This window comes from Cygnus atratus, chromosome 10, assembly GCF_013377495.2.
Source record: "Cygnus atratus isolate AKBS03 ecotype Queensland, Australia chromosome 10, CAtr_DNAZoo_HiC_assembly, whole genome shotgun sequence".
NCBI lineage: Eukaryota > Metazoa > Chordata > Aves > Anseriformes > Anatidae > Cygnus > Cygnus atratus.
The window spans coordinates 14,881,663-14,908,792 of NC_066371.1; the positions used below are offsets into that span (position 1 = coordinate 14,881,663).

A 27,130-nucleotide genomic window follows, 5' to 3' on the forward strand; every position below is an offset into this window, starting at 1 on the left:
CTAAGATTTGCACTTGGTATCCAGTTGCAAATGATGGTGTTCTTGAACTGAGTGTTTTGCAAAAAGGGTGAAGTCTAAAGCAATATTAGCTTGCCATTTCTCTCATTGGTTATTTGATGGGAGGAGAAAAAAGAAGTCTTGGTGTATTAAGGTTCTTTGGGCATAGTTCCGTACCAATGTTCAAAACTAATGAAATTAGCAACAGTAATGTGATTGATGATGGCAACCCATGCTGGTTCTAGTTCCAGCAATTCTTGCAGTTTCTGAGGGTCTGCTTTAAAATGTCTGCAAAACAGACATTGACTTATTGCGAAAGATGGCATTTCAACCCTGAAATGTAGCATCTTGGGTTTTGGCAAGGTTTCATGTAACACTCTACAACCATTGGATGATGTTTTACAAATAATGAAGAGCTCAGAACAACACGTGGCACATGGAGGTAACATTTCAGAGGAAGTGTGTATGCATAAACCTTTGCCCATGGAAGGAAATGTAGAGGTTTAGCTTCCAATTATTTTTTTTCATAACTTTTAATTACAAAATTAATTTATATTTTAGAATTTCAGTTAGTGCGTATCTTTGAACACAGGAACACGTGCCAGCACTGCAGATTTTACAAAAGTTGCTTTCTATCCTGCCAATAATGGATAACTGGAAAAAGTTTATTATTTTATAGCACTGTACTAAAAGAGAAGCAATTTCTTGCCAAAGTTAGGAAGATAAACTATGTAACTCGAAGCCTTTTTTTTTTTCTTTTTTTTTTAAAAAAAAAAAACAGTTTAGATATCATGCTATGATTTGTTTATGTGAATTCCTTGTACTTTCAAGACACGGATTTGGAGTTGCAGATTTGGCTGGACAAATTACAGACCAAAAAATGTGGAATTTGGGAGCTGCAGACATCAGATTGCTGGCTTTGCCACTTCATAAGCTGGCGTGCCAATTTGAAAACTAAGACATTATATGCATTATAAATGAACTTGGTATTTGAATTACATGCTGGGTTTTATCAGGTAACTTGCTGCAAATTAAAAATTCACTGCTCTCAGTTACAGGGCAATTATATGTTCCATCCTCCACCTGTCTGCTAATAGCAAGAATAGCAAAGAGCATGAAATCCTGTAGCAATGGGGCATGGCTAAAGGGCAGCTTTCACATGCTCCCCTTGGTGAGGTTCAAGTGTGCACAGGCCATTCATGAGAGCTCTTCTAACCTGTCTGCTAAACCTGTAATTACGGTGGTTCCTCAAATGCCCCTGGCAACCTGCTGCCCTTTTAATTCTCCCTTGCTTCAAAGAAGCAGATCCTGCTGACCTTGATAAATGGGAGAAGAGAAGAGGTGAGGTGAGGTGAGGTTAGTCTTTCTTACAAAACAGGAACTTTTGCATAGTTTTGGTTTTTTTGTTTGTTTGTTATTCAATGTGTTTGCAAAGCTGTTCCTGTTCTTTGGACTGCAGCCAATTTGTCTACGCTGTGTTGAAGTGCTGTGCCCAGAGCTGCATGGGGACTGTACCCCACAGCTGATGGAACCTCCTAGGTCTTACAAGAGATGCTTGCCCGCAGTACCCATGGGGAGGTTTGCCTTTTCTGCAGCCTCCTTATGTCACTGGTGTGCCTGGTTACTGAGACTCACAGATCCTTTCTGCTGTGTTTTGTCCCCATAGTATGTATGCTTTCCATTCTCTAAGCATGTTCCATTTCACTCTTCTCACTTGAATTGATTCTTAATTTGTTGTTTAGTAACTCTCCTCCTATCCTTTCTGAGTCCTGAAGCTAGTTCTGATGGGCTTCTGATCTCCTACACTCCCTCCCCTTGACCAAGAGGCCTTGTTACTTAGAAGCTGAAAGCAGACAGGCTATAATGAGTATTTGGAATTTTGTAATTTCTAATTCCGATGCAAAATATACGCTATGTCTCATATGCTTTTCTTTGAGCAGCATTGTACCAGCTGATAGTAGGACTAAAATTATCTAACACTAAGCAACTGTCTGCCATTTCTCTCTCTCCTTATTGTTACCTTTAACTATGTTTGTAGCTATCACCTATGCTGCAGGAATTTTAGAAGAATTACAAACTAAAAAGCATATTTTTCTTTCTCCATTAGTGCCAGTGGGAGCTTCTCAAGCTGTCACAGAAGCCATTCAAAAACAGACCAGAGCCTCTGAGGTCAACTTCTGGCTGACAATTCAGTCACAGCTGACGAGACTCCTCCTACCTCTAGTGATTTGCCTCATCCCCATAAATTAAACAGGAAAGCTCTGCCCGAGGTTGCATCCAGTGTTGCCTTGCAGCTAAATTTTGCCAAGGTAGGTCAAGATTTACTGTCCACCACTATGTTTTTTTGTTTGTTTGTTTTAATAGAGTAAGCAAGTATGGGATGAGCCTAGATGGACAGTCCCACAACTATCACAGGATCCAAAATGGATCATTGCTTGCTCGCTCTCTCTCTCTCTCTGTCTAACACATTATTTTAGAATAAATATTTAAAACCAAGCAAATTTAAGCTTACCCATTTCAATTTTCCAGTCTTCCTCAACCCTTTCGTTTCCCTTCCTGCCTTCCTTATTTTTCAATAACTTAATACCTTCTGTAGAAACTATTGTTTTCTTTCATATTTTTTGTCTGAGTTTAGATGGACAGCACTATCTAGCCACTGTGACAACTTCTAGAATTGATTTTTTCATTCATTTGAATAAAGGATTTTACAAACACACACACACACAAATAAATAAGTAAAATACAGCTACTATTACTGAAATGTAAGTGCTGCTTGGAACTGTGGCATTTCATTAATTTATAGAGATATTAGCATTCAAAAGTTAGGTTCAAATTAAAATACCAAAGTACAGAAGTCCTGGATCTAAACCACACTGCTAACAGTCACCTTGAGTAATGGCACTGTACCAACCCTCACCACTATACAGTCAAGTGGTTAGGTGACTTTAAGTATTACTGGATTATCCTGAAATATGTTCTTGTCTGTCAGCTGTCCTCTTGTGTTGAATGTCAAATTGCATATTGCATCCCAGGCTTTGTGAAACAGGCATTAAAACATTGGAATAAAAGAATAAGGCATTAAATGTTGATGCTTTTATTTAAATCACTCCTGACCCTCATTAATTAATTTAAAATTGTATAGAATATTTCTGTTATGACTTACAAAGTAAAATTATAAGTTATAATTTTAAAACTAGTAAATTAATACAGTAAAACAAGGGTATTTGAGGATATGAGGAATAGCTGTGCACGCAGAATAGCTGTTTAGCGCTGAAAATTTGATCACTTGGTCACACATACAGTAAAACTGTGAGAATCTATCATCTTGGTATTTTCAAACATGGCAAGCATATGTATTATTAACACTTCTTCAACAGTGGAAAGTACTATTCTTTCAGAAAAGTACTCTGTGTATGCATGACTTTGGAGGTAGTTGTTTTTTAAAACAGACTGGAAACAATATAGTCTGTATGAACACCATCTATTAGCCCAGCTCCATTGTTATGAACAAACCAGCAAGGAATATCAACGCCATGCTTAGGATCTTTTCTGTAATCCTTCTGCCAGCCCCTGAAAGGTAAAATACAGTCATGGAAGTAGTGAAACAGAAAAGACAAATTGACACGGTAGTCTTTTCTAAGGACTTGATTATATTTTACCTCGTTACTGTCAGTTCCTTGTTTTTAATAATCATCGTGGCATCTGGTTTCTTGGGATCGGACCCAGGATGGATTTCAAGTATGGTGAAGTCAATGGGGTGGAAAAATTGTCCTAGAAATAGAAGCCAAAATTACCATTTCAGGCATGTTGCACATATTAAAACAGAAACAAAACAAACCAAAACCCCAGAATTTTTACATTCCAAGTTCTCTCAGGGTTTTGAATGCATAAGCAAACATCAAGTTTGGTGCAAGGTTGAACATACACCTATGGTATTATTTAATTTTTATGAACTAGAATTCTGGGCATATCATCTGGATGTAGGTTCTAACTTCAGAGTGTGAAGTAAAATTGGTGTTTTCTAGATAGTCTTTAAGATAGCTTCACTTTGTGTTTTGTCTATTCTGTTGTGTTTATTACATACTCTCCAAGTCTTTACCTTTTTTTTTTTTTTTAAATCAAATAATACATGTTGATCTCTGAAATTACTTGACAGGATTATCCTCAGAACAAGTCTGATAGCTAAGGAGTTTTCATGTTCCTGACAGGCTTAGCTTTTGGACACTTTTGCCCTGCCTGGGCTGATGTAGGATGCTGTTGGTGATTTAATGAGTGCTGTAATGAGTACAGAGGCAAAGTCAAAGATGACGAACATAACGATGAAATGTGTAAGTCAGTGAACTGTAACACTGTGTACCCACACATCATGTGGGCTTTTCTTGACTCACCTTTCTATTTGCAATTCATATCACAGCAGAATAATTTTTGTATCTGGACAAGTCCTTTACTCTGAGGAGCAGAAAAGCATAAAAAACATTCTTTTTCTGCTCTTCTTCTGTTTCATTACAGCATTTCCTAAGATTCATGAACCTAATATATTGTCACTGATATCTTGTCTCAATCTCTTCAGACCTCAAAGCGCATTACCAAAATTCAGAAAAGTTCACAGAAGTTCATTATTTACCACAATAACTAAACTTACTGACACACAAAAAAGAACATTTTCTGTGCTTACCTGATTTTGTAAGAGAAAATCAAAAAGCAAGTAAAGCGTCTGCTATCAGTGGAAGCATAACATTTTCCAACAGAGGACGCATACCACAAAACCCACTACTCTGGCAGAAAACGGGATTCAATGAGGCCTTAATTTTCATCCCTAAAGTACCAACTTTGCCTTGTATTAGAATAATGTTTTCTAACATGAATATAATCCTAAACAATACAAGGCTTTCTGTGATTTTAATGTATGATTAAGTGGTTAAGTCACCATCCCTGGAGGTCTTTAAAAGACGTTCAGATGTAGAGCTTAGTGATATGGTTTAGTGGAGGACTTGTTAGTGTTAGGTCACAGGTTGGACTAGGTGATCTTGGAGGTCTCTTCCAACCTAGATGATTCTGTGATGATTCTGTGATGATAGTCAATCAAGATATACCTTAACATTTTCTTTGCATACAAGGGTGCACTAATTGAGGTTTGGCAAATTTTGACCAATGAGTAAGCATGTGCATTTTCTGAGTGTTTGTACTTAGGAGGAAGGTAAAAGGGGAGATCAAACTATCCAAGAGTCTGGAGGAATAGTGTAATAAGAAAAAGAATCTGTAGGTGGGATTTAGAAAGATAAGAAGTTTAAAGATGCCAGTGAGAATCACGGGTGCTAGTGATTTCAGCAGAAGAAGAATTTAAGAAAAGATAATGCATAAAGCCAGAGCCCAGAATATTTTGTCAGAAATCTTCATATGGTTGGTCAACATTATCTCAATTTCCTCCTCTGTCTCAGTTCATAAAGGCCAAATACGAGATTGTGTCTGCAAATTAGGTAGCCTTAAGGAAAGAAAATATTTAAAATGCCAAACGAAGTCATACCTAATAATCCGTGGGTCTGTTCAGACAGTTTATGACTTTTCAATGTATACAGTCCTAAGAAATCCTGTTGGAGAGGATGTTTCTTCCATACTTGGTGCAAAACAATAACAAATGATGCACCACCTCCCATTGAGAGCACCAGATTTTTTTCCCTGTTAATTATCAAAGTTAAACTGAGGGGAAAAAAAAAAAAAAAGACTTAGGGCACTGGGTTAAGAGTTAGCAGCAGTGATAAGATGATCAAGAAATGAAACAGGTCAAACAAGTGTGGCTTTATAACTTACTTAGTGTTTTGTTGTTGTTTTTTTAATGAAGTTGTTTAGTTTGGTTGATGTGAATCTGTGTGTGTTCACAGGCAGTCCAAGACTCACACTAAATTACACTATAAAAGGCTACCTAGCCTTTAAACTTTTCAGCAAGGTGTTTCTGCCAAAACTCTTCCCATAACAGCACAATTAATCACAGATATGTTAGTGAGATTTAGATATTGCACCTCATGCTCAGTATTAAAAATGTTATTGATAAAACCATCACTTTCTTGCCTGGATGTTACCTGCCCCCTTTTCTCTTTGTTTTTCAGAAAAGACAACTCCTGAACTGCCTAGATTGGTGTTAGGGTAAAGAATATTTGCTTCTGTTCGTGTCACTGATATCAGCAACATAGTTGTCATTTAAAAAAAAAAAAGTATCCTGAATCAGAGTTTTGCTCTGGAACTCTTTCTGTTGCAGTGTTGTCCTTTGAGAGAACGGTTGGTCCGAAAACACAGTGAAAATGTAAAGGAGGAGAAGTTTCTCCTGCTTTTTCTTTCTTCTGCTGTTTCTTTTCTAAGCTTTCTTTTGCACAGGTATAAATGATTCTCTAATGGATACATAGAATCATAGAATATCCCAAGTTGGAAGGGACCCACAAGGATCATCGAGTCCAACTCCTGGCACCACACAAAAATTCAGACCATGTGACTAAGTGCAGAGTCCCAACACTTCTTAAACTCCAACAGGCTTGGTGCCGCGACTACTTCCCTGGGGAGCCTGTTCCAGTGCGTGACCACCCTCTCAGTGAAGAACCTCTTCCTGATATCCAGCCACTCAGTGGATAAGGACCTAGCTTGTTGGCTGCACCCAGAGAGTAGTGGTCAATGGTTCTATGTCCAGGTGGAGACCAGTGATGAGCAGTGTCCCTCAGGGGCCTGTCTTGGGACTGGTGCTTTTCAGTATCTTCATCAGTGATACAGCTACAGTGCACCCTCAGCAACTTTGCAGATTACATCAAGCTGAGTGGTGCAGTTGATACACCAGAAGGAAGGGATGCCATCCAAAGGGACCGGGATAAGCTTGAGAAGTGGGCCCATGTAAACCTAATGAAGTTCAACAAGTCCAAGTGCAAGGTACTACACATAGGGAGTGGTGCCGACTGGGAGAAGAACTCATTGAGAGCAGCCCTGCAGAGCAAGATTTGGGGGTTGTGGTGGATGAGAAGCTCGACATGAGCCAGCAGTGTGTGCTTGCAGCCCAGAAGGCCAACAGTATCCTGGGCTGCATCAAGAAAGGCGTGGACAGCAGGTCAAGGGAGTTGATTGTGCCCCTCTGCTCTGCCCTTGTGAGGCCCCACTTGGAGTGCTGCTTCCAGGTCTGGAGCCCCCAGCACAAGAAGGATGTGGGGCTTTTTAGAGCAGGTCCAGAGGAGGGCCACAAAGTTGATCAGAGGGCTGGAGCACCTCTCCTATGAAGAAAGGCTGAGAGAGCTGGGGATGTTCATTCTGGAGAAGAGAATGCTCTGTAGAGACCTCATTGCGGCATTTCAATACTTAAAGGGTTCTTATGAAAAGGATGGAGAGGGACCCTTTAGTCATGTAGGTAATGATAGGACAAAGGGGAATGATTTTAAACTAAAAGAGAGAAGATTTAGATTGGATGTTAGGAAGAAATTCTTCACTCAGAGGGTGGTGAGGCACTTGAACAGGTTGCCCAGAAAATTTGTGGATGCCCCATCCCTGAGGTGTTCAAGGCCAGGTTAGACGAGGCCCTGGGCAACCTGATCTAGTGGGTGGCATCCCTGCCTACGGCGGGGGGTTGGAACTAGATGATCTTTGAGGTCCCTTCCAACTGAGCCATTCTATGATTCTATGATTTACTCCCTCAGTGTTTGCAAGTCACTGTTGCATTAACCACAATACCAAATCCACTTTTACTTTAGTCATACTAACGGAACACCAGGGGAAACTCTGCACTTACTTATTACAAGCAGAGAAATTTATGAATAATCTTCAGCAATTACACAGCAAAGTAGAGCACTGAATCCAGCATGATTTGAATCAGTTTTGTTTTTTTTTTTTGCATTTTGTATCTTAAAAATATATTTTTGATCATCCTCCAAAAAAGAGTTTAAAAATGTAACACTGGAATATGATATTCTTTCCGTAAGTCTTACCCTTCTTGTTGCAATGTGACTGAGTCAAGCCAGGTGAAAGCTGTCTTTTCATTGCCATTCTGAATTGTGATCTTCTCAGAAGTTACTGTCACTTTTAAATTCAGATGCTTGTTTGCAATGCCAAGTTTTCCAAAATATGTATTCTGTGTCTTTGCATCACTATTTGCTCTCTTATCACCAATGAGTTCTCCGTTGACTGTGATGCCTAATGTAATAAGGAAACAACAAATACTATTTTATAGATAGGATGTCAAAGAGTGTTGCAGTAGTTACAGCTCGACAAAACAAATTCAAATTGAAAAGTAGACCAGAATTACTTGTGCATGTTTGTGCAAAAGTATAGTAAAGGAATAGAGCTCTGGAGGCTGTTCTGTAGACATCCACAAAGATGACAACCACCTTATTGATAAAAGTTGAATATTTTCTAGATTACAAAATTTTGTGATGGGCACAAATAGCCTGTGTGCTGTCAGTCTCCGTTTGCCAGATAATCCATGAAATGGAAACCTGAACATTATTTTATTGCTTCTACTTCTACTCACTGAAACAAATTACATCTCTCAACTCCCATGGTGGCTTTCAAATGACAATTAAAAGTTCATGTTGCTCCAAGAAGTGAAGACACAATCATGGTAATGGTACCCTATCACAGCTATAGTAACTCCTGTTAACTTTGCTGGAAAAATAGCATATATTGTATAAAAAGAGAGAAATAGACTTTAAAAATAAGACATTTTGATATAAGTATTCTGATTTACTGTTTAAAAATGATAAACTCACCTGTAACTGGGTCATTTATTAAATTTAACACATCACCTGGTTTTTCATTGATATTGAAACAAATGGCATCCTCTTTTTGTGGCACTGATATAATGAAGTGTGGATCACCATCAACTGTAAAGGCAAGTCACAGGTATTTGTTTAGTGATACACAGGTTCAAAGCTCTACATGAACGTTTAATGTTGTGGCAGTGTAGCTGATGCTGGGGACCAGCAGGAACTGGTCCCTGCACAAGCTGTACCCAGCCTAATCCAGTCCATCTGCCACAGGAGTGGTGGGGTCCCAAGGAAGCTGCTACCAACTCCAAAAAGTGAACTATGTCCTTCTTCCCCTCATCTTCTCCAGGTATGTGGCATATATCCTATGACTCTTAACCACTGTGAAATTTGGTACGTGGTTCAGGCCGGGCACATCTAAGTGGTTATCTCTGAGGATGAAAGTATTAGGGAGGACAGAAAGTCCACATGGCTAGAGGAGATAGTCACCATCACAAATCATAGAATCATAGAATGGTTTGGGTTGGAAGGGACCTTAAAGATCATCTAGTTCCAAGCCCCCTGCCCTGGGCAGGGACACCTCCCACTAGATCAGGTTGTGCAAAGCCCCATCCAGCCTGGCCTTGAGCACTTCCAGGGATGGGGCATCCACAACTTCTCTGGGCAGACTGTTCCAGTGCCTCACTACCCTCTGAGTAAAGAATTTCTTCTTTATATCCCATCTAAATCTACCATTTTTTAGTTTAAAGCCATTTCCCCTTGTCCTATCACCACACTCCCTGACAAAGAGTCCCTCCCCAGCTTTCCTGTAGCCCCATTTAGGCACTGGAAGGCTGCTATAAGGTCTCCCTGGAAGGCTGCTATAAGGTCTCCCAATGCTTTCTCCAGGCTGAATCGTAGGCAGGTGCTCCCTGATCATCCTTGTGGCCCTCCTCTGGACTTGCTCTAATAAATCCATGTCCTCCTTGTGCTGGGGCCCCAGAGCTGAATGCAGGGCTCCAGGTGGGGTCTCACGAGAGCACAGCAGAGGGGGAGAATCCTCTCCCTTGCCCTGCTGGCCACGCTCCCTTTGGTGCAGCCCAGGATACAGTTTTCTGGGCTGCAAGCGCACGTTGCTGGCTCATGTCTAGTTTCTTGTCAACCAGCACCCCCAGGTCCTTCTCACTGGGGCTAAATCAGGAAGCCTAGACAAAGAGAAGGGGGCTAACAAAATGACCATATATGATCTCTGACTCAATTGCTATAAAACATTTTAGACATTTAAAGTGAATTGAAGTACTAGTCTGTTGTGAAAAACTGTCTGCTTTTGCGTAAAGGCATTGTCTAAAAGACTCCAAGAATTGTGTGATTTAGTCTTAAATACCCACATGTGTTTTCCTTCTGAACAGACACAATTCAAATTAGTCAAAACTAACTCACCACTAGTATACCATGCGGGCCTTGCTAAATATAATGGTGGAGCTGCAGGGTGCAAAGAAAAAGAAGTTAGAAAAGGTCACATCAAAATGGAATATTTACATACTATCTGCACAGTACATGTAAGATGTCAGAAAGTTAATATGCTAGGTAAATTGCAAATTCCATCCTGTTTTTTCAATAAAATGGAATGACAGTTTGTGTCCCTTTTGAATCAAGCAAAGCTTTAGGATAGAGACAGATTCTTTTGTAATCTAAATTGGTTTGAATGTCCCCACAAAGCCCAAGCAATGTGTCTGTAGGAAGGCAAATGTCTCAGATTTAAGAATTAAGCTGTCTATCAACAAGTCTGGGTAGAAATGCAACAGCACTATCCATTTAAAATTTCTGATGTTTTGACATTTGCTTTTGACAGGATGAATGTGAGACTTTAAAAAAAAACAAAACTTGAGAAAACTAGAAAGAGATGGGGAGAGAGATTGAGACAAATCTCCTGCACTAAATCTTAAATATGACTCTTCCATTTCCAGCACTGTTCAACCAGCAATCTGAATGGTCAGTTGCTGTCTCACTCTCTTCAATAAAACAATTTCTCTTTATATTAATAACTGAGTATATTAATTTAGCCAGAGATGCTGACATCATAGTCCCATGCTTAATATAATTCCCAAGCAGATGCAAATTCAAGTCCATCCTCTGAAACAGCTTTCCAGGAAAATGTTGGTTTGATGAAATGACATTTACTCCTTAACAACTATTTCACTGAGTATTTTTCAGATGTGGTTTTGTTCCGTCTTTAAATGTGATTTTAGCAGTGAGGAACAATTGGTAATATTTGTTAAAACACAGTTATAAACTCAGACAAGGCAGTTTCCATCTCTCCAGCAGTTTCAGTTGTCTGAATCAATTTCCTTTGACAGATGCTTCTTCATTCAGAAACTCTTATTAATGACTTACCCTGCATAACAACTGGGGCAGCCTGTGCTGTGAATGAAAGAAAACATTATTTTAGAGGTGAGAAGAATAAAAGACAATCTCCCTCCTTCCATGAAAACCAACTCCTAAATCTTGTAGTTATGTATAAATTTCCAAATAATTAAAAAAAAAAAAAAAGTTAGCCAAAACAATTCATTTAGATTTTTGTACTGCAACAAAGCAAACCATGAATGAATTCAACACAGTGTCATGAACAGGTAGAAAGCACAGACCAGTTTACAGCAAAAATGCTATTGCTCAAAAGGTATGCAGTTTGTCCTGTAGGGGATCTGTAAAGGGCTCCTTTTCTAATTCCCTTGTGCCTTGTTCCAAACTGTACTACTGGAAAGTCAGTAAGATTTATCCACCTGTTCCCATTTATTTCTAGTCTTCTCTTTTTACATCTGAATCTATGGAACAGTGTCTGTAGATGGGGTGTTGTGCTGAAGAAGCGGCAACACAGCAACAATGAAGACACCTTTGTGTGGACACTCGCCTACATGCAGGTATCTGGGAGCCAACAGTGCTAGCTCTGGAAAGCAACTTAATTGTACTGGGCCTGAATTTTGTGATGGTGGGATGCTGCAGTTAGGAAACTGAAAACAGTAATCGCAACATTTTCTATCCGTAAAGTTTTTAATCTAATTATAACAGTGTCTTAATCTATAACAATATTTTTGTAAAATCATTGGGGAATAAATCCACCTCCAAGAATTAAAGCAAATGCTGGGTAAATTTAACAAGAAATGTACATACCTTCAGCTGTTATCATGGGTGAACAGGACGTAAAAGGAAGAAAAAGAGAAATTTACAGTTTCAGTTGTGTGACTAAACAAGAAGGATTCTGACCCTGTTAAAACATATTCTGAACAAACAAAAAATTACACTCTGTTGTTGAATTGTCATATTCTACCATGTATCTGCAGTTTTTTTTAAATTCCATTTCTTCCCAATGATACAATTCAATATATACAGAGCAAACAGAAACACACTGAAAGCAAAAAGCTGTTATATGGGCAGCAAATCTACAACTAACTACGTATATAACAAGAGTACTATCAGTAATTGCTTTATCATCATGTCATTTACATATCGCAAAGTGGTCCATATTGGTTTTTACTCTTTTGCAATTTTCAAGGCATTTGCTTCATTCTACAAACATTGACTGGATGATTCAGTAATCCTATTTGTGATTCTAGACTCCAGTATGTGTGAAAGTTATTCCTTACACAGTGGGAGTGCTTTGAGTACATTCTTCTGTTATCACCGTGTATACTTTCAACATACATGGAGGATTTTCTTGAAGAGAGATTCAGAAAAAGGCCTGAACTGAAGGTCACTCTAAGTACATGCCATTTCTGTCAGATGTTTGTGTGAGTTTTCCATCTCATAGTGTTCACTTGTAAACTACAAAGTCATTATGCTGTATAATGACTTGAATGTTAAGTTAAATTTGTGTTTAATGTCAAGTTAAACAAGTGTTTTTGTATCAGTATCCTATTAGGATAATTACAAAAAATAATGCAAAAAAATTATCAGCATCATGCCTGTAGAATTACTGCATTTTGTAGGATACCTAGCAATTAACTGGCTTATATTCCACTTCAAAGAAACTCCCACTAACCTCCATTAACCATTTCTGTTAAGTTAAAAAGCCTTAAAATAAGTCTTGGTTATCATACCAAATTCAGGAGATAAGCAAGTTTTTCATTTTTCTTTTAGAATCCAGCACAGAGCTTAGACAGAGCCTGGGAGGAACTAGGGCAAAACTAGGGGCAGGAGGCAAGGGTTTCAGGAAAAAATAATACATGTTAATAGATGAGATTGGAAAGCCTCACAGGAGGTTTGACAGACCTGTTGAATTAGGGAGATAAGGATGCCTCAAGCAAGAAATATACATTATAATAGAATGGCTTTGGGGTGCACTGAGAAGATAGCTAGTATTTGTCTTACTTTGCTCTAACTAAAGAGGAATAGAGTTATTCTCTTTCACACAGGTGAAACAGAGAGGCTGAATTGGATGAAACTAGAATGATTTACTGAGCAAGGAGTTAATCATTGGCCAAAGTATCAAAGGAGATGAGAATAAATTGTGTGCTTTCAATAACTGTTTTTCTTTCTGCAATATATATGTTTTACAGGTATTATTGTCATGATTTTACAACCTAAAATACTCTGCACAAGGAAGATCTCATGGCAATAGACCCTTTTGATGTAGAAAGATGCTACTACAATTACTTCTAAGCTGAAGTATGTAAAAACATAAAGGCAAAAGTGATGTGACCAAAATTGAATATAGCTGGATTATTAGATTAGAAATGCTTCTTTTTTAATGTAATGTTTTATACATTTATTTTTAAATACACCGAATTTGAATTTATAATATTTTACCTGTATGAATTAGTAGTGGAGGATGGTTTGATGGAAATGAGCTTTAAAATGAAAAGTAATTTTGCATAAGCCATACAGATACAGACTTCGAAAATAGATTTTTCAGATGCATGTTTAAAACTGTGCCCCACACAAAGCCTTTCTTTTGGGATACATCAAAGGAACATTTGGCTTCTTTGATAAAGCAAAACTGTGAAAATGTCTATACCTTCAGTCATTTTATCAGCAATCCCGGCTTGATTGTCATAGTCTTCTGGCTTTGTTACCACCATGGATGTCAGTGGTGTTACAAACTTGTACTTCAGTGAGAGATTCAGGATTTCAGCTGTAAGATTCTCCTTTTCTTCTCCTGTAGCTGCAGTGCTGAACACAGGGAGAGACTCCTGGCATCAATGATTGCTAAATTACTGACTGAACTCTAACTTAAGTACTTTTCTTTAAAGCGAAATCATCTCTCTGCAGCTAATTTATAAGGAAGGTATATTCGTTCCAATCTAAGAGCACTTCTGATTCCATTGGCTATCCCGTGGAGAAGGGCAAAATTGCTTTGTATTTGCAGTAATTTAAAATTATTTAACTTGCTACTTGAAATAGGAATACTGAGGTTGGGGAGGAGAAGAGGAAATAGTTGTGAATTGCAGCTTTACGTCCTAGAAGTTGCACCAGTCACATGGCTTAATAGTTTCATTGAAAATGTAATTCTAGGTTTAATTACCGTTTTTCCAGGAGTTGTTCAATCGTGAGATAAGCCCAGAGCCTTTCAATGTAATCCCCAAATATGTATTCCTGTTCTTGGAAAGCTTTAGCTGTTTGCTCTGCATCTTGTTGTGTAGTAAATGACAGGGCATCATTAGCCTATTGGAAATAAGGAAACTTATCTGCAGCATAGGTAGCCAGAGACTTCCAGAACCTTCCAAAATACAGACCTTCACACCTGGTTCATATTAGAAGTAGACCTCTATATTTAGAGGAAGGCATACCAAATATTCAGCTGTCTTGGCCATCAGTTTTCCTCACCCTGTGAAGACTATTGCCTGTGAACACTAAATATCCTACCACCAGGTAGGATTCTTAGGCAAGTAACCTGCAGTTGCAAAACTAATGCCTTTGGTGCATTTACTTGTTACATATGTAGTAATACATCCTTCCACTGAGATAAAGACATACCTGTAAATATTTTAAGTTTTGCCAGCTCTAAACACTTGGATATTTTGCACAGCATTTATTTAACATTACTCAGTTAAATAAATACATACTTACACCTTCACCTTTCACATCTACAGTCAAACTGTTTTGGTTGATGTCTACAAAGCGACCAGCCACCACAATCTCAGACCCATCATAGAAATGCTTAAAACTGTTTTTAGTTAAGCCTGATATTTCATTTTCTGGGTAGTGCAACTCCACATCCATGAGCATGGGATTGGACACCTCATCATAAAAACCCTGCAGGATAAAAAGAGAAAAACATTTAACTATATTTTTTTCTTTAATTCACTGGTAGATAGATGTCCTACTATTTCAGCAGTAAAAACTTAGAATGTATTTTAACTGAACATTTACGTATTTCTTCTAAATCTCAGAGTACAAGGCCTAAACATCTGCAAAAAAGGCAAATGAGAAAGAATATATTGACTCTTCAAGCCTCACTAGGACAGAGGAAAAATATTCAAGAACAACATGCTGTGGATGATGAGTTCAATCAGTGTTAATCAAGAGGAATCCCAAGCTCCTCCCGTTATATAAAAGTGTTTCTAGACCTATTCCCTGCAGAGACTGAAATCATAACATAAGCCAAAGGAGACTAGGTATTAGATTTTGACTGAGCTTGTAATGAAATCCAGTATACAAATTTTTTGGTCAGTCCTTCCAATGGATGGTATTGCAATCTTTCCAATGGGTGGTATTGCTATAAAATGCTTCAGAAGTATGGTAAGGTACAACTGCTTGCACTTGCTAGACTCTTAAGCTCTGTCATTCTCCTTTTCTCTTGCCATGACATTAATCACATGATCTGTGAAGTATGGGAGATAGATATAGTGATTGCAGCAATTTTGCTTATATGATTTGGCACACACCAATGTGTCCTTCAGAACCATGTCTTTTTCCACCCTGTGCCAAGGTTTGAACACTATTCCGTAGCCTAGGGTATCTCCCTTTTACAGTCGTTTCACTTTCTGCTTTTATAAAGGAAAATTAAATGCAACCAGTATTCTGATTACAGCATATTCTTGAGTGTGTCAGTACCAGAGTACACTTTGGGCTTTTTGATTACTTCAAAATAAGAAATGTCTGTATACTTACCTGAATTAATATATCTCTCATCTAATTTAAGTTGGAATTACTGTACCTGAAGTTGTAAAGCTGAATCAGAGTCAGGATAAATCCGACGGGCCAATCCTTTATTTTCTAGTGCCATCTTCTCTAAGAAACTGTAGTCAACACCATAGCCAAAACCAAGATTGTATAAAGGGTATTTTCCTTCAGTGGCTTTTTTCACATGTGCCCGAATGTCCTGGGTATTTGATATGCCTGCATTAAACCGTAAGAAAGGTTGAGTTTCTTCATAGATAGATAAAATGAAATGTGATTAGTGGTGTTTGGATTTCTTAAGAGGCACTATCAAAGAGTTGTTTAGTGGCATGAAGCTGGTGTAGCAGCAATTAAATAATGAAAAAAAAACCACCACATCAAAAGTCAAAGATGATAGAAAATTTAATTGAGTGGGTTTTGTTAGTTAATTCAGTCTGTTAACAACACTAACTTACCTACATTTGGTTGGCCATCTGTTAACATGATAATTATAGAAGCACTTCTCTTGGGCACAAAGTTTTCTTCATGAGCAGCATTCAGTATCTCAATTCCTTTCATTATACCACCATATAAATTTGTCACTGCAAGGTAGACAGAGAAATTTGGCTTCAACAGAGGCAGTCAAAATAAAGGACCATTTTTCACAGGAATCTGACAAGATGTCACTACATTATAAAGATGAAAGGTGTAGGTTTGCTAGCAGGAGGATGTTTAGATACAAAAATAACAGAGCTTTGGAAACATAAGGAAAAATAGATATGCACCAAGCCAATTTTAAGCTCAGGAGTGTCCCATTAGTAATAATTTTTAAAAAAGCCGTAGCATTGTGTTCACAGACTGAATTGATAAATTAACTTACTCAATGACCTATTAGCAAGTCCGGTAAAGTACTTACTGCCTTCAGTGTCAATGCCCCGAACGAACTTTCTTGCTTCATCCAAATTTTCAGGAGTGGCCTTGATTAATTTTTCTTTCCAAGTGTGTACATCACTACCAAACAGTATGAAATTGAGGAAATCATCATCTCTAATGTCATCTAAGATTTTTAGAAGTGCTTCTCTTGTCTATAAGAAGAAGAGATTTTAACATATTGTTCAACTGTAAAGAAATTGGTGCTTGTAGGTGTTACATGCCTAATCTCTCAGGTACTTTCTTCTTTTGTTCCTTTTACACAGAATGTTTTGCACATATTCTGAGCTTGTTCTATCCTGTCTAGCCCTGTGTCTGTTTCAGAGTAACTCTAGAGAAATCAGACAGTTGCAATTACATCTGGTAAATCTGTGTAGCTGAGAAGAAAATCAGGTCCTGTGTCACAGATTGTTGAATGAGACAAGTTTGCATGGCAAATTTAAGGTGTTGGGAAATGGGCAGTTACAGGTTCATGGAGAAGTCCATATGTGAGAAGTGTAGATATTTTGATTCAGCACCAAAAACTTAAAGTTCTGGGCATTAGATTAGAATGAGGAGTCCTAGCTATGAAAAGAGCTGCTACTTCCCGGAGGAGACAGAATGAGCAACACAGATAATGCACATAATACTATAGAAGCATTTTACTTTTGGAACTGTACAGCACATATGAGATACCTCTCTGAAAATGTTGATATCTGAAAATTTTGAAATAATGAAATTTATAAGTAAAATATAGACTTAATGTATAGAATTTTGTTCTACAGTAAGACATTGATCTAGTTTTTACAGTACAGAGCCTTAGCAAGGCCGCAGCATAAAAGCACTTCATGTAGCTTCTTCACCCTAAGTTATCATGTCCCTTTCATCACAACAGAGGCTCTTCCATCAGGACTCGATAGTAATGTAATAACTTACCTGTTCTATTTCTCTTCCAGACATTGAGCCACTAATATCTATTACAAAAATAATATTCTTGGGCAACTGTGGAAGATTTGTTGGTGCAAAGAAGTGTACAAAGTAACCATTAACAATCTAAAAAAAAAAAAAAAGATAAAATGTTAACAAACCAATTGCATTTTTTATATTACAAAGATAAAATGGATAAAGAATAAATTACTTTGATTTAATCTGTAGCTCTTGAGTGGACTAACAGGCTTTAATAGCCCTGACCAGTCTCACCTCTGTCTGTCCATGGACCCCATTGATCTGTATCCCATCCTGACTGACTTCCCACCTTCACCTCAGACTGCCTCATTAGCACAAATATGCCTGATGACCTGGACTCTTGTCTGAATTTGAATTCCTTTTCTGGGTCTGCCTTGCTCAGGTTCTGTGGAGACTGGGCTCTTGGGTGCTGAAGCTGTGTTGTCACAATCAGCTCCCTGCCCTTTAGGGAACAACTGGCTTTCACTGCTCCTTGACATTTACCATGCAAGCTAAGACCATTCAACAGTGCAAAACTGTCAGCTGTCAAATTTACCTGCAAATTATCTGGAGTTGTTCTCTTCACATCATATTTTACAGTAAAATCTCCATCCAAGAGAGACTGCGAGCAATTTGCACAGGTTCGTTGCTGATCAAGAGTTGGCTTGAAAGAAATATGCCCCTGAAAAGAAAAACCTTCAGGAGATCTGAATCTTAGCTGAAAACTTTTACAAAACACAAAGAAGTTTGTAATTTTCTAAGACTAGTATATTTATATTCACAGACATGAGAATAACCTGTTTTATCTGTTGAGGTATTAGTTTGTATTCATATTTATTGATGGGTAACTGATATCTCAGGGCTGCTACCTAGAGCTCTCTTCATATGTTTTCTTCCTCACCTTCCTTGGTTTAGCCCTCTATGCTGAATGATAGCTTTGATAAGGCTGTTGGGCAGACTACGACTTAGGACTTCTCCTACCACCTCCATATGTGAGAAATCTACTTGCTTCTTAGTTCTTAGTTCTTCTATAGGAAATAGTGAAGTTGGTATCCAGGTTTACAACTACTGCTGTGGGACAAGGCCTACTGCTCTGGGTATAGTTCCATGTTAATAGCTGGAACTAACTGGCTTCTGAACTGCATGGAGATGGTCTTCAGCTTGCTAGCTTGGAATTCACAGTTAATTTGCACAGACAAGCCTTTACTTTATTTTTTATCCTCTCACTTCCATTGCTAGCCATTACAGCACTTTTGCACTTATACTATTATTTCAGTTATAACCATAATAAATAAATTATGGAAAGCATTAGGCATTGTACCTTTTTATCTGAAAAAGTTTTTTTAATGACATTTTGCAGATCATTGGTGATGAATGTTCCTTCCGCTTCCAGCTCAGCGATGCCTTGTGGCTCAAAGATACTTACATCAATCTGAAATATTAATTGAAGATTATTTTTATTGACTCTCCCACAATATATCGGTTTAGTCATTTACAGGAAGGTCAGAAGGCAACTATGGATATGAAAGAGATATTTTCTTAAAAGAAAAAGAAATTTACTTTTGTAAGTTATAACAGAAGTACCAAAACCACACTTGTGTGGATACACTATCAGCCAAACATACCTTTTTCTACATAAAGGTTAAAAACAAAATTAGAAACAAATAAACGTTCATGCTTTCATGAAAATGTAACTCATTTGAAAAGTAGATAATGGAATTTTGTAAAATGTCAGATAAATACTTAAGTCCTTCTAAAATATAAATCTGTCATTAGCTGTGAGCCATGCCTACCTTTGACATACATTTCAGTGTACCTTTTATCATATTGTGTTTAAAATAATGCTTTATGAATTTCCAGGTGCTGAGTTTTGTAATGACTTTTTACACAGATTTTTCTGGGCAAATAAAGGAGAAAGAATTTGCCTTAGAAATGGGGTTTAGCAAGGTAGATAGAAGTGATCAGACAGGTTTGGGCATACAAAAGCAACAGTCTTCAAGAATACAATACCTGTATCACTGCAATTTAGCATGATGTAGTTTCATGGTGGTGTGAGAAAGGCATAGTTTATGCAATGAAGGTATTTTTAAGAGCTATTTTACCCCAAGGCGTTTTAATGGCTTTTCAGTTTTCTGTATAGCATTTATTTTGAAGGCTTAGTAGCTGAGCTAACTTGCCAGTCTTACAAATAAAAACCTGCAGTAAAACATGTTGGCAGGGACTCCCCAAATGGTTCACTGGAATTACTATCATGGGCCTTTAGTTCATCTGTGGGCCAATGGGAATGAGCATGGTACTCCACTTTGAATAGAATCTCAACACCTTTTAAGTTACAGTATCCAGTTTGATACAGTGACATCTACCTCAAAATCTTTGACAAGCTGCTTCGGTTTTACTTTGATGAACATCTCATATTTTCCAAACTGTCGCTTCAGCAGTTCCTCATATGTGAGTTCAAAAGTGACTTTACTGGCTGCTGCAATGTTGACTGAAACAGTGAACTTTTCTGTTTTTCTTCCTGAAGCCCTGTATTTAAGTGGGTAAGAAGAATATTATCCTTTTTCACAGTATTTACTGCTTGGGTTTGGTTAGTGCAGGAGTAAAACAAAGACGGGAATTTTGATGTATTGCTAAAATCATAGTCAAACAGTGTCGAATTTATTCAAGTTTGCCAGTGAGCTTAATCTTTAACTGCAGATACAGCCTGTGTAGACAGAAGTTGTATTTTTTTCTTTATAATTTATATTACAATAACTCTAGATTACTTGTTCTTTTCCTTTGGTCCTGTAAAAAGCAAACTTCAGAAATATTCTAGAACAAGGTATTACCAATCTCACAATTTGCTACAGGATGATGGTGTGGAAGCCACACCAGACATCATTCTTACTTGACAAGACCAGCAGTCTGCCCCTTTGAAACAGCTTTCTCATATTCCTGTTTGGCAGCTTCTTTTTCTTTTATATTTCCAGGGTAAGTGACACCATCAATCGTCCTGCAGAAAAATTGCCTAGTTTAGCTGAACGGTTTGCACTGATACATGAAAAGTTATTATAGGCAATTCTCTGTTTATTGATTGGTTTGCTAAAAAGTATTTTCAGGAACATGGTATTGCCAAGATTTGAGCATTTTCACTGAAGCACAAACTAGCCTTCTCAGTGACTTCAGCTTGAATGAAGAACTCTGTGCTCAGTACCTCAGAGAAACTAAAGCAATATTTTCCTTGAAAATAATTAGATCAAAAGTGGGCTAATAGCAACACTGCTTACACTTTCTGTATTCCTACACTTTAGCAAGCTTGGTCATCTCATCTCATCTAACTCTCTGGATGAGGCTCATCTATCCAAATGCAGCTGTCTACAGCTGAACATTTCATCCTTAGACTCCTTACACCATTAAGAAAGCATTTTTCACAGTGGATTAATCTCATCCTAAAATAAAAGGTCTAGCATAACTTGGAGTGATTGCCCCCTAAAAGCATCTGTTTCTTTTCACTGAAAATAAAACAGGCATAGTGTGATTAGCAGAGATGGACGTGTTTAAACTGAATTAAACTTCAAAATGGTGTTAAAATATCAACTAAGATAAAAACGTAAGCGAATGATTTCATCTATTTCCTGTTTTTAATTCAAATTCGATTTCAAAATGAAAAGAGAAATTAAAATATAATGCCATCAGGGAAATTAAGTAATAGAACTTTCCTTGTTTGATAAGATCAGAGTAAAGTAAATAGTATTTCTGAAAAAGTGAATGGATCTCCAGATAGGATCTTCCATTCCCTAAGGTCCATGATGATGAATAAATATAATCGAAAATGAGTCATCTTTTTAATAGATGTACCAATGTTTGCCTTTCCCCAGGTATCTTACATGTTAAGTTAATAGTATCAGAAAATTGCCCTGGAGACATTTAGAAATCAAGCAAATAGCAAATTAAAAATGAATGCTTTGGGTTCTTTTTTTTTTTTTTTTTTCCCAGTTGCATTTGTACAGATTTTGAGTTTACTCTAGCGATATTTTAAAAACTACACACATGCTGAAGTTGGTAATGAAGGCTGTTTTAGGGAGTTCAACATCAAAGAAGACTTCTTTGTGCACGTTTCCACGATTGACAGCTCGACTGGTGATGACATTGTGGGCAAATCGGGAAGTTACTTTACTGTCAATTTTCATGCTATAGATTTCTATCCCATTGACAACCTGTAGATTGAAAAATGAAAAAAAAGAGCTAGCTGTTATACTGATGTCTGTGTTAATCAGCCATAATAATATTTTTTAGAAAGACATCATTGCAGGAGATTCTATCATTCCAAAGTGAAATAGGAAAGACCTAATGATAAAAAACAGGACTCAGCTGTTTCCTTGGGTCTGTAACACCACCATGGTGGTGTTGTTCCCGGAGTCATAACAATAGCCCCTTTAACAAAATATTGCCACCACAGCAAAGATGCTACCAGTGTAAGAATTGTGTTGTTGTTGTGGGTTTTTTTTTCCCCTCTACTGAGACAGTGATTTTTGTTTGTGGTTAGTCAGAGACAGCACAACAACGCTGCCTCACTGCCTTCGTGACTGTTCAATTGAGTGGCTGACTCCTAGAGCACGGACATAGAGTCTTCTCGTGTAAAAATAGACCTAACCAGTTCCAGATGAGCTTCAGATTCCATTTTGTTATCCTCAATTTTCTCACAACTGGGACTTATTTGCCTTTAAGCAAGAAAATGAGTAGGGCTAGACTGAATTTCTTTAAATGCTCCGGTGTAAGGTTGCTGGAGACTATATGAAAACACAGGCAGCAGCAGATGTGCCTCCTTAGGCAAGGAGGCAATAACAAGGTCTGCTTCCTGCAACAAAAGCAGCAGTGGCAAGAAGCTTGTGATTGTTATGCTAGGCCTGATCTCTGGCTAGTTGATTAAAAGGTCTTCCCAAAATCAAAGCATTTAGCATTGCTGAAGTGGCATTCAGATGCCAAGTGGAATCAGCCTCAGAAATCTGGTCTCTTGCCCTCCTTACAAATAACAATATAAAATAAAAATGTTTGTTAGAGACACAGAGATGACTTGAAACAACTTTGCTATTTATTAAAATATAACAAGAGGTTACAAATAATTTGTTCATTCTCTTTCCATCTACAGGAGTTTCCATCAGAGCTTGGAAAAGAACAGCCTTGTTAGTCCTGCTGCCTAAAACAAGCAACTCAGGGCTCTCCCCCCATGTCGCACACACTCAGAAATATGTTTGCTCAGACTGGGCTCACAGAAACATGCTGTGAACACCGTAAGAATATTCTTGTCCCTATGAATCTTTCACCATAGACTGAACAGAACCAAGCCTTCATAAAAGACAAGACTACTCACCAAGTCATTTTCAGCATTTCGCTTCTGTAAAGAGAAAAAATGGGAAAAAAAATCATGACTAAGGTATGAAAGCTGCATTTAGACATCTTGTTCATGGGAATTCCTGTTGTCAGGACCTGTGGTATACATTTTGTCTTTTCAAACTAATTCTCCTTTGGGAGAAAAAAGAGGCTTTTATCATAGCATAAAAAATGGTTTGCACATTTTTTCCAGTCACACATACAACCTACTTATCAGGCAGACCCATCCTTACACTCTTTCAGACTGCTTCACCCCACCAGCCTCTGATGGTAACACAAATACATAAGATGGCAATTCAGCAGGCTCACAGAGAGAAGGTCGCTATGAAAGGCTGCAGGGAGGAAAAAAAAAAAAAGCTAGTAGAATTTTTTGTTTCCATGTGTTTGCTCTCAGAACGAGTGCAAATATCAAAAGCCCTACAAAAATATCATGTACTCTCATGATCTGAAAAAAAGACCAGGCTTCAAAAATTCTTGCGGGATCATGTGAAAATAGCAGCTTGCATAACACAATTCCTGTAAGCTTGGTTGTAATGCCTTATCTCTTTTGGCTCCAAGTGCAAGTTTTTTTTTTTTTTGTCATGTTTACATGCTCTACCAAATAGAGAGTTAAAGACGCAGAGATAACAAATCAGATGTATATCTTGGGTACATATCTTGTTACCTTGCTTTTGTTACCTTTCATATTTAGGAGTTCTGCAGGTTGGAAATGGAGACACGAAGGATTTTGTTGTTGTTGTTTGGTTGTTTTTTTTGGCTTATTTTGCATTTGTTTTCTTTCTTCTTCTTCTTCTTTTTTTTTCTTCCCCAAGACATTATATTAAATCAATGGTAACACAGAGATTTGGGGAAGGCTTCTCAAATACTGGAAGAGTCTGGCCAGTTCATAATTCAAACTGTTATTGCCACATAGGTGATTTCTGTGTGTATGTCTCTCCTGCTTCACAAACTTATGTGGGCTTTTTTAATGTCTGTGTTGTACACTCACCATTTCAAATGCTCCCTTTCCAAAACTGAAATTGTCTTTTCAGTATCTGTACTGTCATTATAGCTAATAATCCCCCCCTGCAATCTGAGGTATGGATGCTTGGAAATGAAAAGCTCAAGTATCTGAAATGTCAATTTTGTTTTGCACAATCTTTTTGTTAAAAGTGGAATTATCAAGCAGTTTCAGACTACAAAAAAATGGGAAAAAAAAGTGTTTTGTTGCAAATTCTGTAATTCTGACTATTACTTCCTAAACTTAAAAATACTATAACTGCATTTAATTTTTCCAGAATTGCTGCTGTTCATGTTCTTTAACAAAGTTATGGATTCTATACTAGTTTTGAAAAAGTTCTGGTCTGATTCTCTAAATACTTTTGGAGCTACTCTGCCATTCTCACTGAAAAAGAAAATACAGAAAAATCTTTTAGTGAAAGGTATTAGTGGCTTTGTACTTGGGCTGATCTCGGGCAGAGATACTCAAACCCAAGTGGGCATCATCCTGGGCTACCTACTGCAGCTGACCCTGATTTGATTACAAGGTTGCATTAGGTGATTCTGCACTTCCGTGATTTTTTTAATTCTTAATGATTCACTCGGTTGTAGATAGAGACCTCACTAACATCAAGGTCATTTTAATATCCTCTGATGTGTAATTACAGTTACTTGATAAAATGTTTCTATTTTCCTATATTTGCCAGTTGCAACAACTATTGGAATGTTTTTATTTCATTTATATAACAGTGATAAATTCAGTTTTTGTTTAATAGTGTTTTGCTGTGGCAACAGCAAAGAATATAGGTGTAAAGTATCTATGGAAATTGGAGAGGAAAAGTAGAGGAAAACAGGAATTTGAACACCCAAGAATACAAGGAGGGAAAAGAGTGCTTCCATTACAGTACTTGCGGAAAGAAGCCCTGATTTAACAGCCTGGGAAACTAAAACACAGCATTCCTAAGAGATTGAGCAAAGAATCTACAGTTAATTTGAAATGACCTCCAGCAATGCACAAGACTGAATGAAGTATTTATGTAAACCCCTATGCATTGCATAGGAAAAAATAAGGCATGAAAATGATTTTGAAATCACCAGCAACATTAAAGATTCCATCATTCCAAGTGATGCTGATTGGAAATCACTTAGAAGAGAGAGTAATGCAACTAAGCTATGAAAACAGAACTTGCTTGTGACCTTTCTAGGAGTCTCACTGCTGCCAGGATGAGAGGGTTATGGAAGGAAAGCTGTCACCTAGAACTACATATTCAAAGCATGTACTCACGCTTTGAATATGTAGTTCTAGGGGTAGTTTTATTTCTAGAAAGAAAAAAATCCTACCCTTAATAGATTTGTGTATAGGAACAAGATGTACAAGTGTACTTAGGGGTCTTTGATTTGGATTTTTTTCAGTTTTCAGCTGATTGGCTCTCCCAATTGTGTTTATCTGACTATGGCTTTAAAAGCAGCTTTGAAAGCTTGAAGATCATCAGCCATGTACCAGAGAGACTCCTAGCCATGCTTCGTCACTCATCACTAGCATACTACCTGCTCAAAGGAGATAAGACAGGGTTTGGCAGATTGGCCTTCTCAATATACCGCAATCTCCTCAATTTCAACAAAATTACATTTGCATAAAGTATAGAATTGAACTGGGAGAATCAACCATTTTTTCTGTAGTGTTCTGCATGTACAGATGGAACATAGCACAGGGCTTCGGCCATCTTCTGTTTAGGAAAGCTTTAGCATTGCAAGACATACAGAGAACGACAGATAGTATAGTAATCAGGAGGAAAAAGCTACCCTATATCTGGGCTACATATGAGATAAATAATAAGAATTCTTGGCATTTCTAATTTCCAGCTATAGATCTCAAGCTGACTTCAAAAAGATAGACATATTATTATCCTGATTTTCAAAGAAGAAATTTTGGCAAAGACCATAACCTCGTCAACAGAAACTGACCATAAATCGCTTTGTCCTGTTCTGCCCACTAACCAACAATGTTTCCTGAGGAGATCTGCCCTCTGTAACTTACAAAGGCTTTAATTACTGAGAAAGAGGAAATAATTTACTGAGACGAGGAGTAATGGCCTGCAACTTAACTGAAAAAAATTAGGCAGAACATCAGGAAGCACTGTCTTACTCAGCGATCTGTCAAAAAAAAAAAAGAATGTCGGACATAGATATATTCCATGTTATGCTAACACATAAATCTTACACAAAATCATACTATGTCACTTGGACCATGGAGATGTTTATCTGGATGTCCTGTTACACCTCTGTTACATTTCTTTTCGAAGGCATCTTTTCACTGATATTTTGCATTTCTATACAGGTACTATAGTAGGTTCAATTGCAGCACTAATTGCACACATCTAAATATAAAAGCTCTAAAACATTTTACCATTACATGGTGATGATAAGGAAAACAGAGGAAAGTGATATTTTAAAAAAAGACAGGAGAGCTTCTTTAGAGCTGATTCAAAACTGAGGCTGATTAGAGGCAAACCATTCTGAGTCCCAAGTCTGATCTTGTGGTCACTGATAACAGAGAACACAAAGCTCCTGGTGGCAGCACTGTATGAGCTCTCTGGAAAATGTTCATAAATGGCAGGAAGTTAATCTCCGAAGAATGGGAGTCGCACACATGGTTGATTACTTACCTTAATGTTTCTGACATGTGTTACCAAAAGGTCTGACGATGCAAAGGCAGGAATCGATAATAAAATACAAAGCAATAGACGGCTTTCCATTTTGGAAAAAAGTAAGATTCTAGTCTGAATGATACACTTAAATAAATAATGCTTTGTTTACAGAGTGTTAATGGATAACCCTGTGTGAAAATTGGGATTAAACATTAGGCATATGGGAAAAATCAAACACTGAATTTTGATTTGCATGATCTACAGAATACTGCTACAAAACAGTTGTGGGATGGTCAATGTGAGAATATGACTCTCCTATGTAATATCATCTGCAAACAGAAATTCAATAGCCATTTCTGTACAGGTGACTGATGTGAGAAGCAAAGTTGTGTTTTTGCAATAGAAGGTGTTTTTGCAGTGGAAAATTCCACTAACCTTGCATATTCAAAAGTGATTATGCGGCATAGCAGTGGGGAGTAT

At 37.7% G+C, this 27,130-nt stretch overlaps 1 protein-coding gene across 1 annotated transcript; it reads right to left on the reverse strand.

Annotated features, from left to right (window-relative positions):
- Positions 1 to 3,437: 3,437 nt before the first annotated feature.
- LOC118248040 (inter-alpha-trypsin inhibitor heavy chain H3-like) lies at positions 3,438 to 26,758 on the reverse strand. The gene is made up of 21 exons (XM_035546605.1): positions 26,669 to 26,758; positions 23,005 to 23,028; positions 21,684 to 21,850; positions 20,542 to 20,646; positions 20,018 to 20,180; positions 18,976 to 19,086; positions 18,211 to 18,336; positions 17,646 to 17,762; positions 16,717 to 16,885; positions 16,277 to 16,402; positions 15,859 to 16,040; positions 14,769 to 14,954; positions 14,224 to 14,363; positions 13,717 to 13,871; positions 11,100 to 11,126; positions 10,146 to 10,187; positions 8,730 to 8,843; positions 7,950 to 8,154; positions 5,522 to 5,694; positions 3,657 to 3,768; positions 3,438 to 3,567 (listed from the first exon to the last, which is right to left on the reverse strand). The coding sequence occupies exons 1-21, from the start codon at positions 26,756 to 26,758 to the stop codon at positions 3,438 to 3,440; spliced, it is 2,664 nt and encodes an 887-aa protein (XP_035402498.1).
- Between the last annotated feature and the right edge of the window lie 372 nt (positions 26,759 to 27,130).

Bases quoted from the DNA above. Each gene is read 5' to 3' on its own strand.
- LOC118248040 (XM_035546605.1), bottom strand. From the start codon at position 26,758: ATGGAAAGCCGTCTATTGCTTTGTATTTTATTATCGATTCCTGCCTTT. The intron at 14,955-15,858 runs GTACAGTAATTC...TTTATCCTGCAG, and splicing joins ATTCAGCTTTACAACTTCAG to GGTTTTTATGATGAGGTGTC. The intron at 3,568-3,656 runs GTAAAATATAAT...TTTACCTTTCAG, and splicing joins AAGGAACTGACAGTAACGAG to GGGCTGGCAGAAGGATTACA.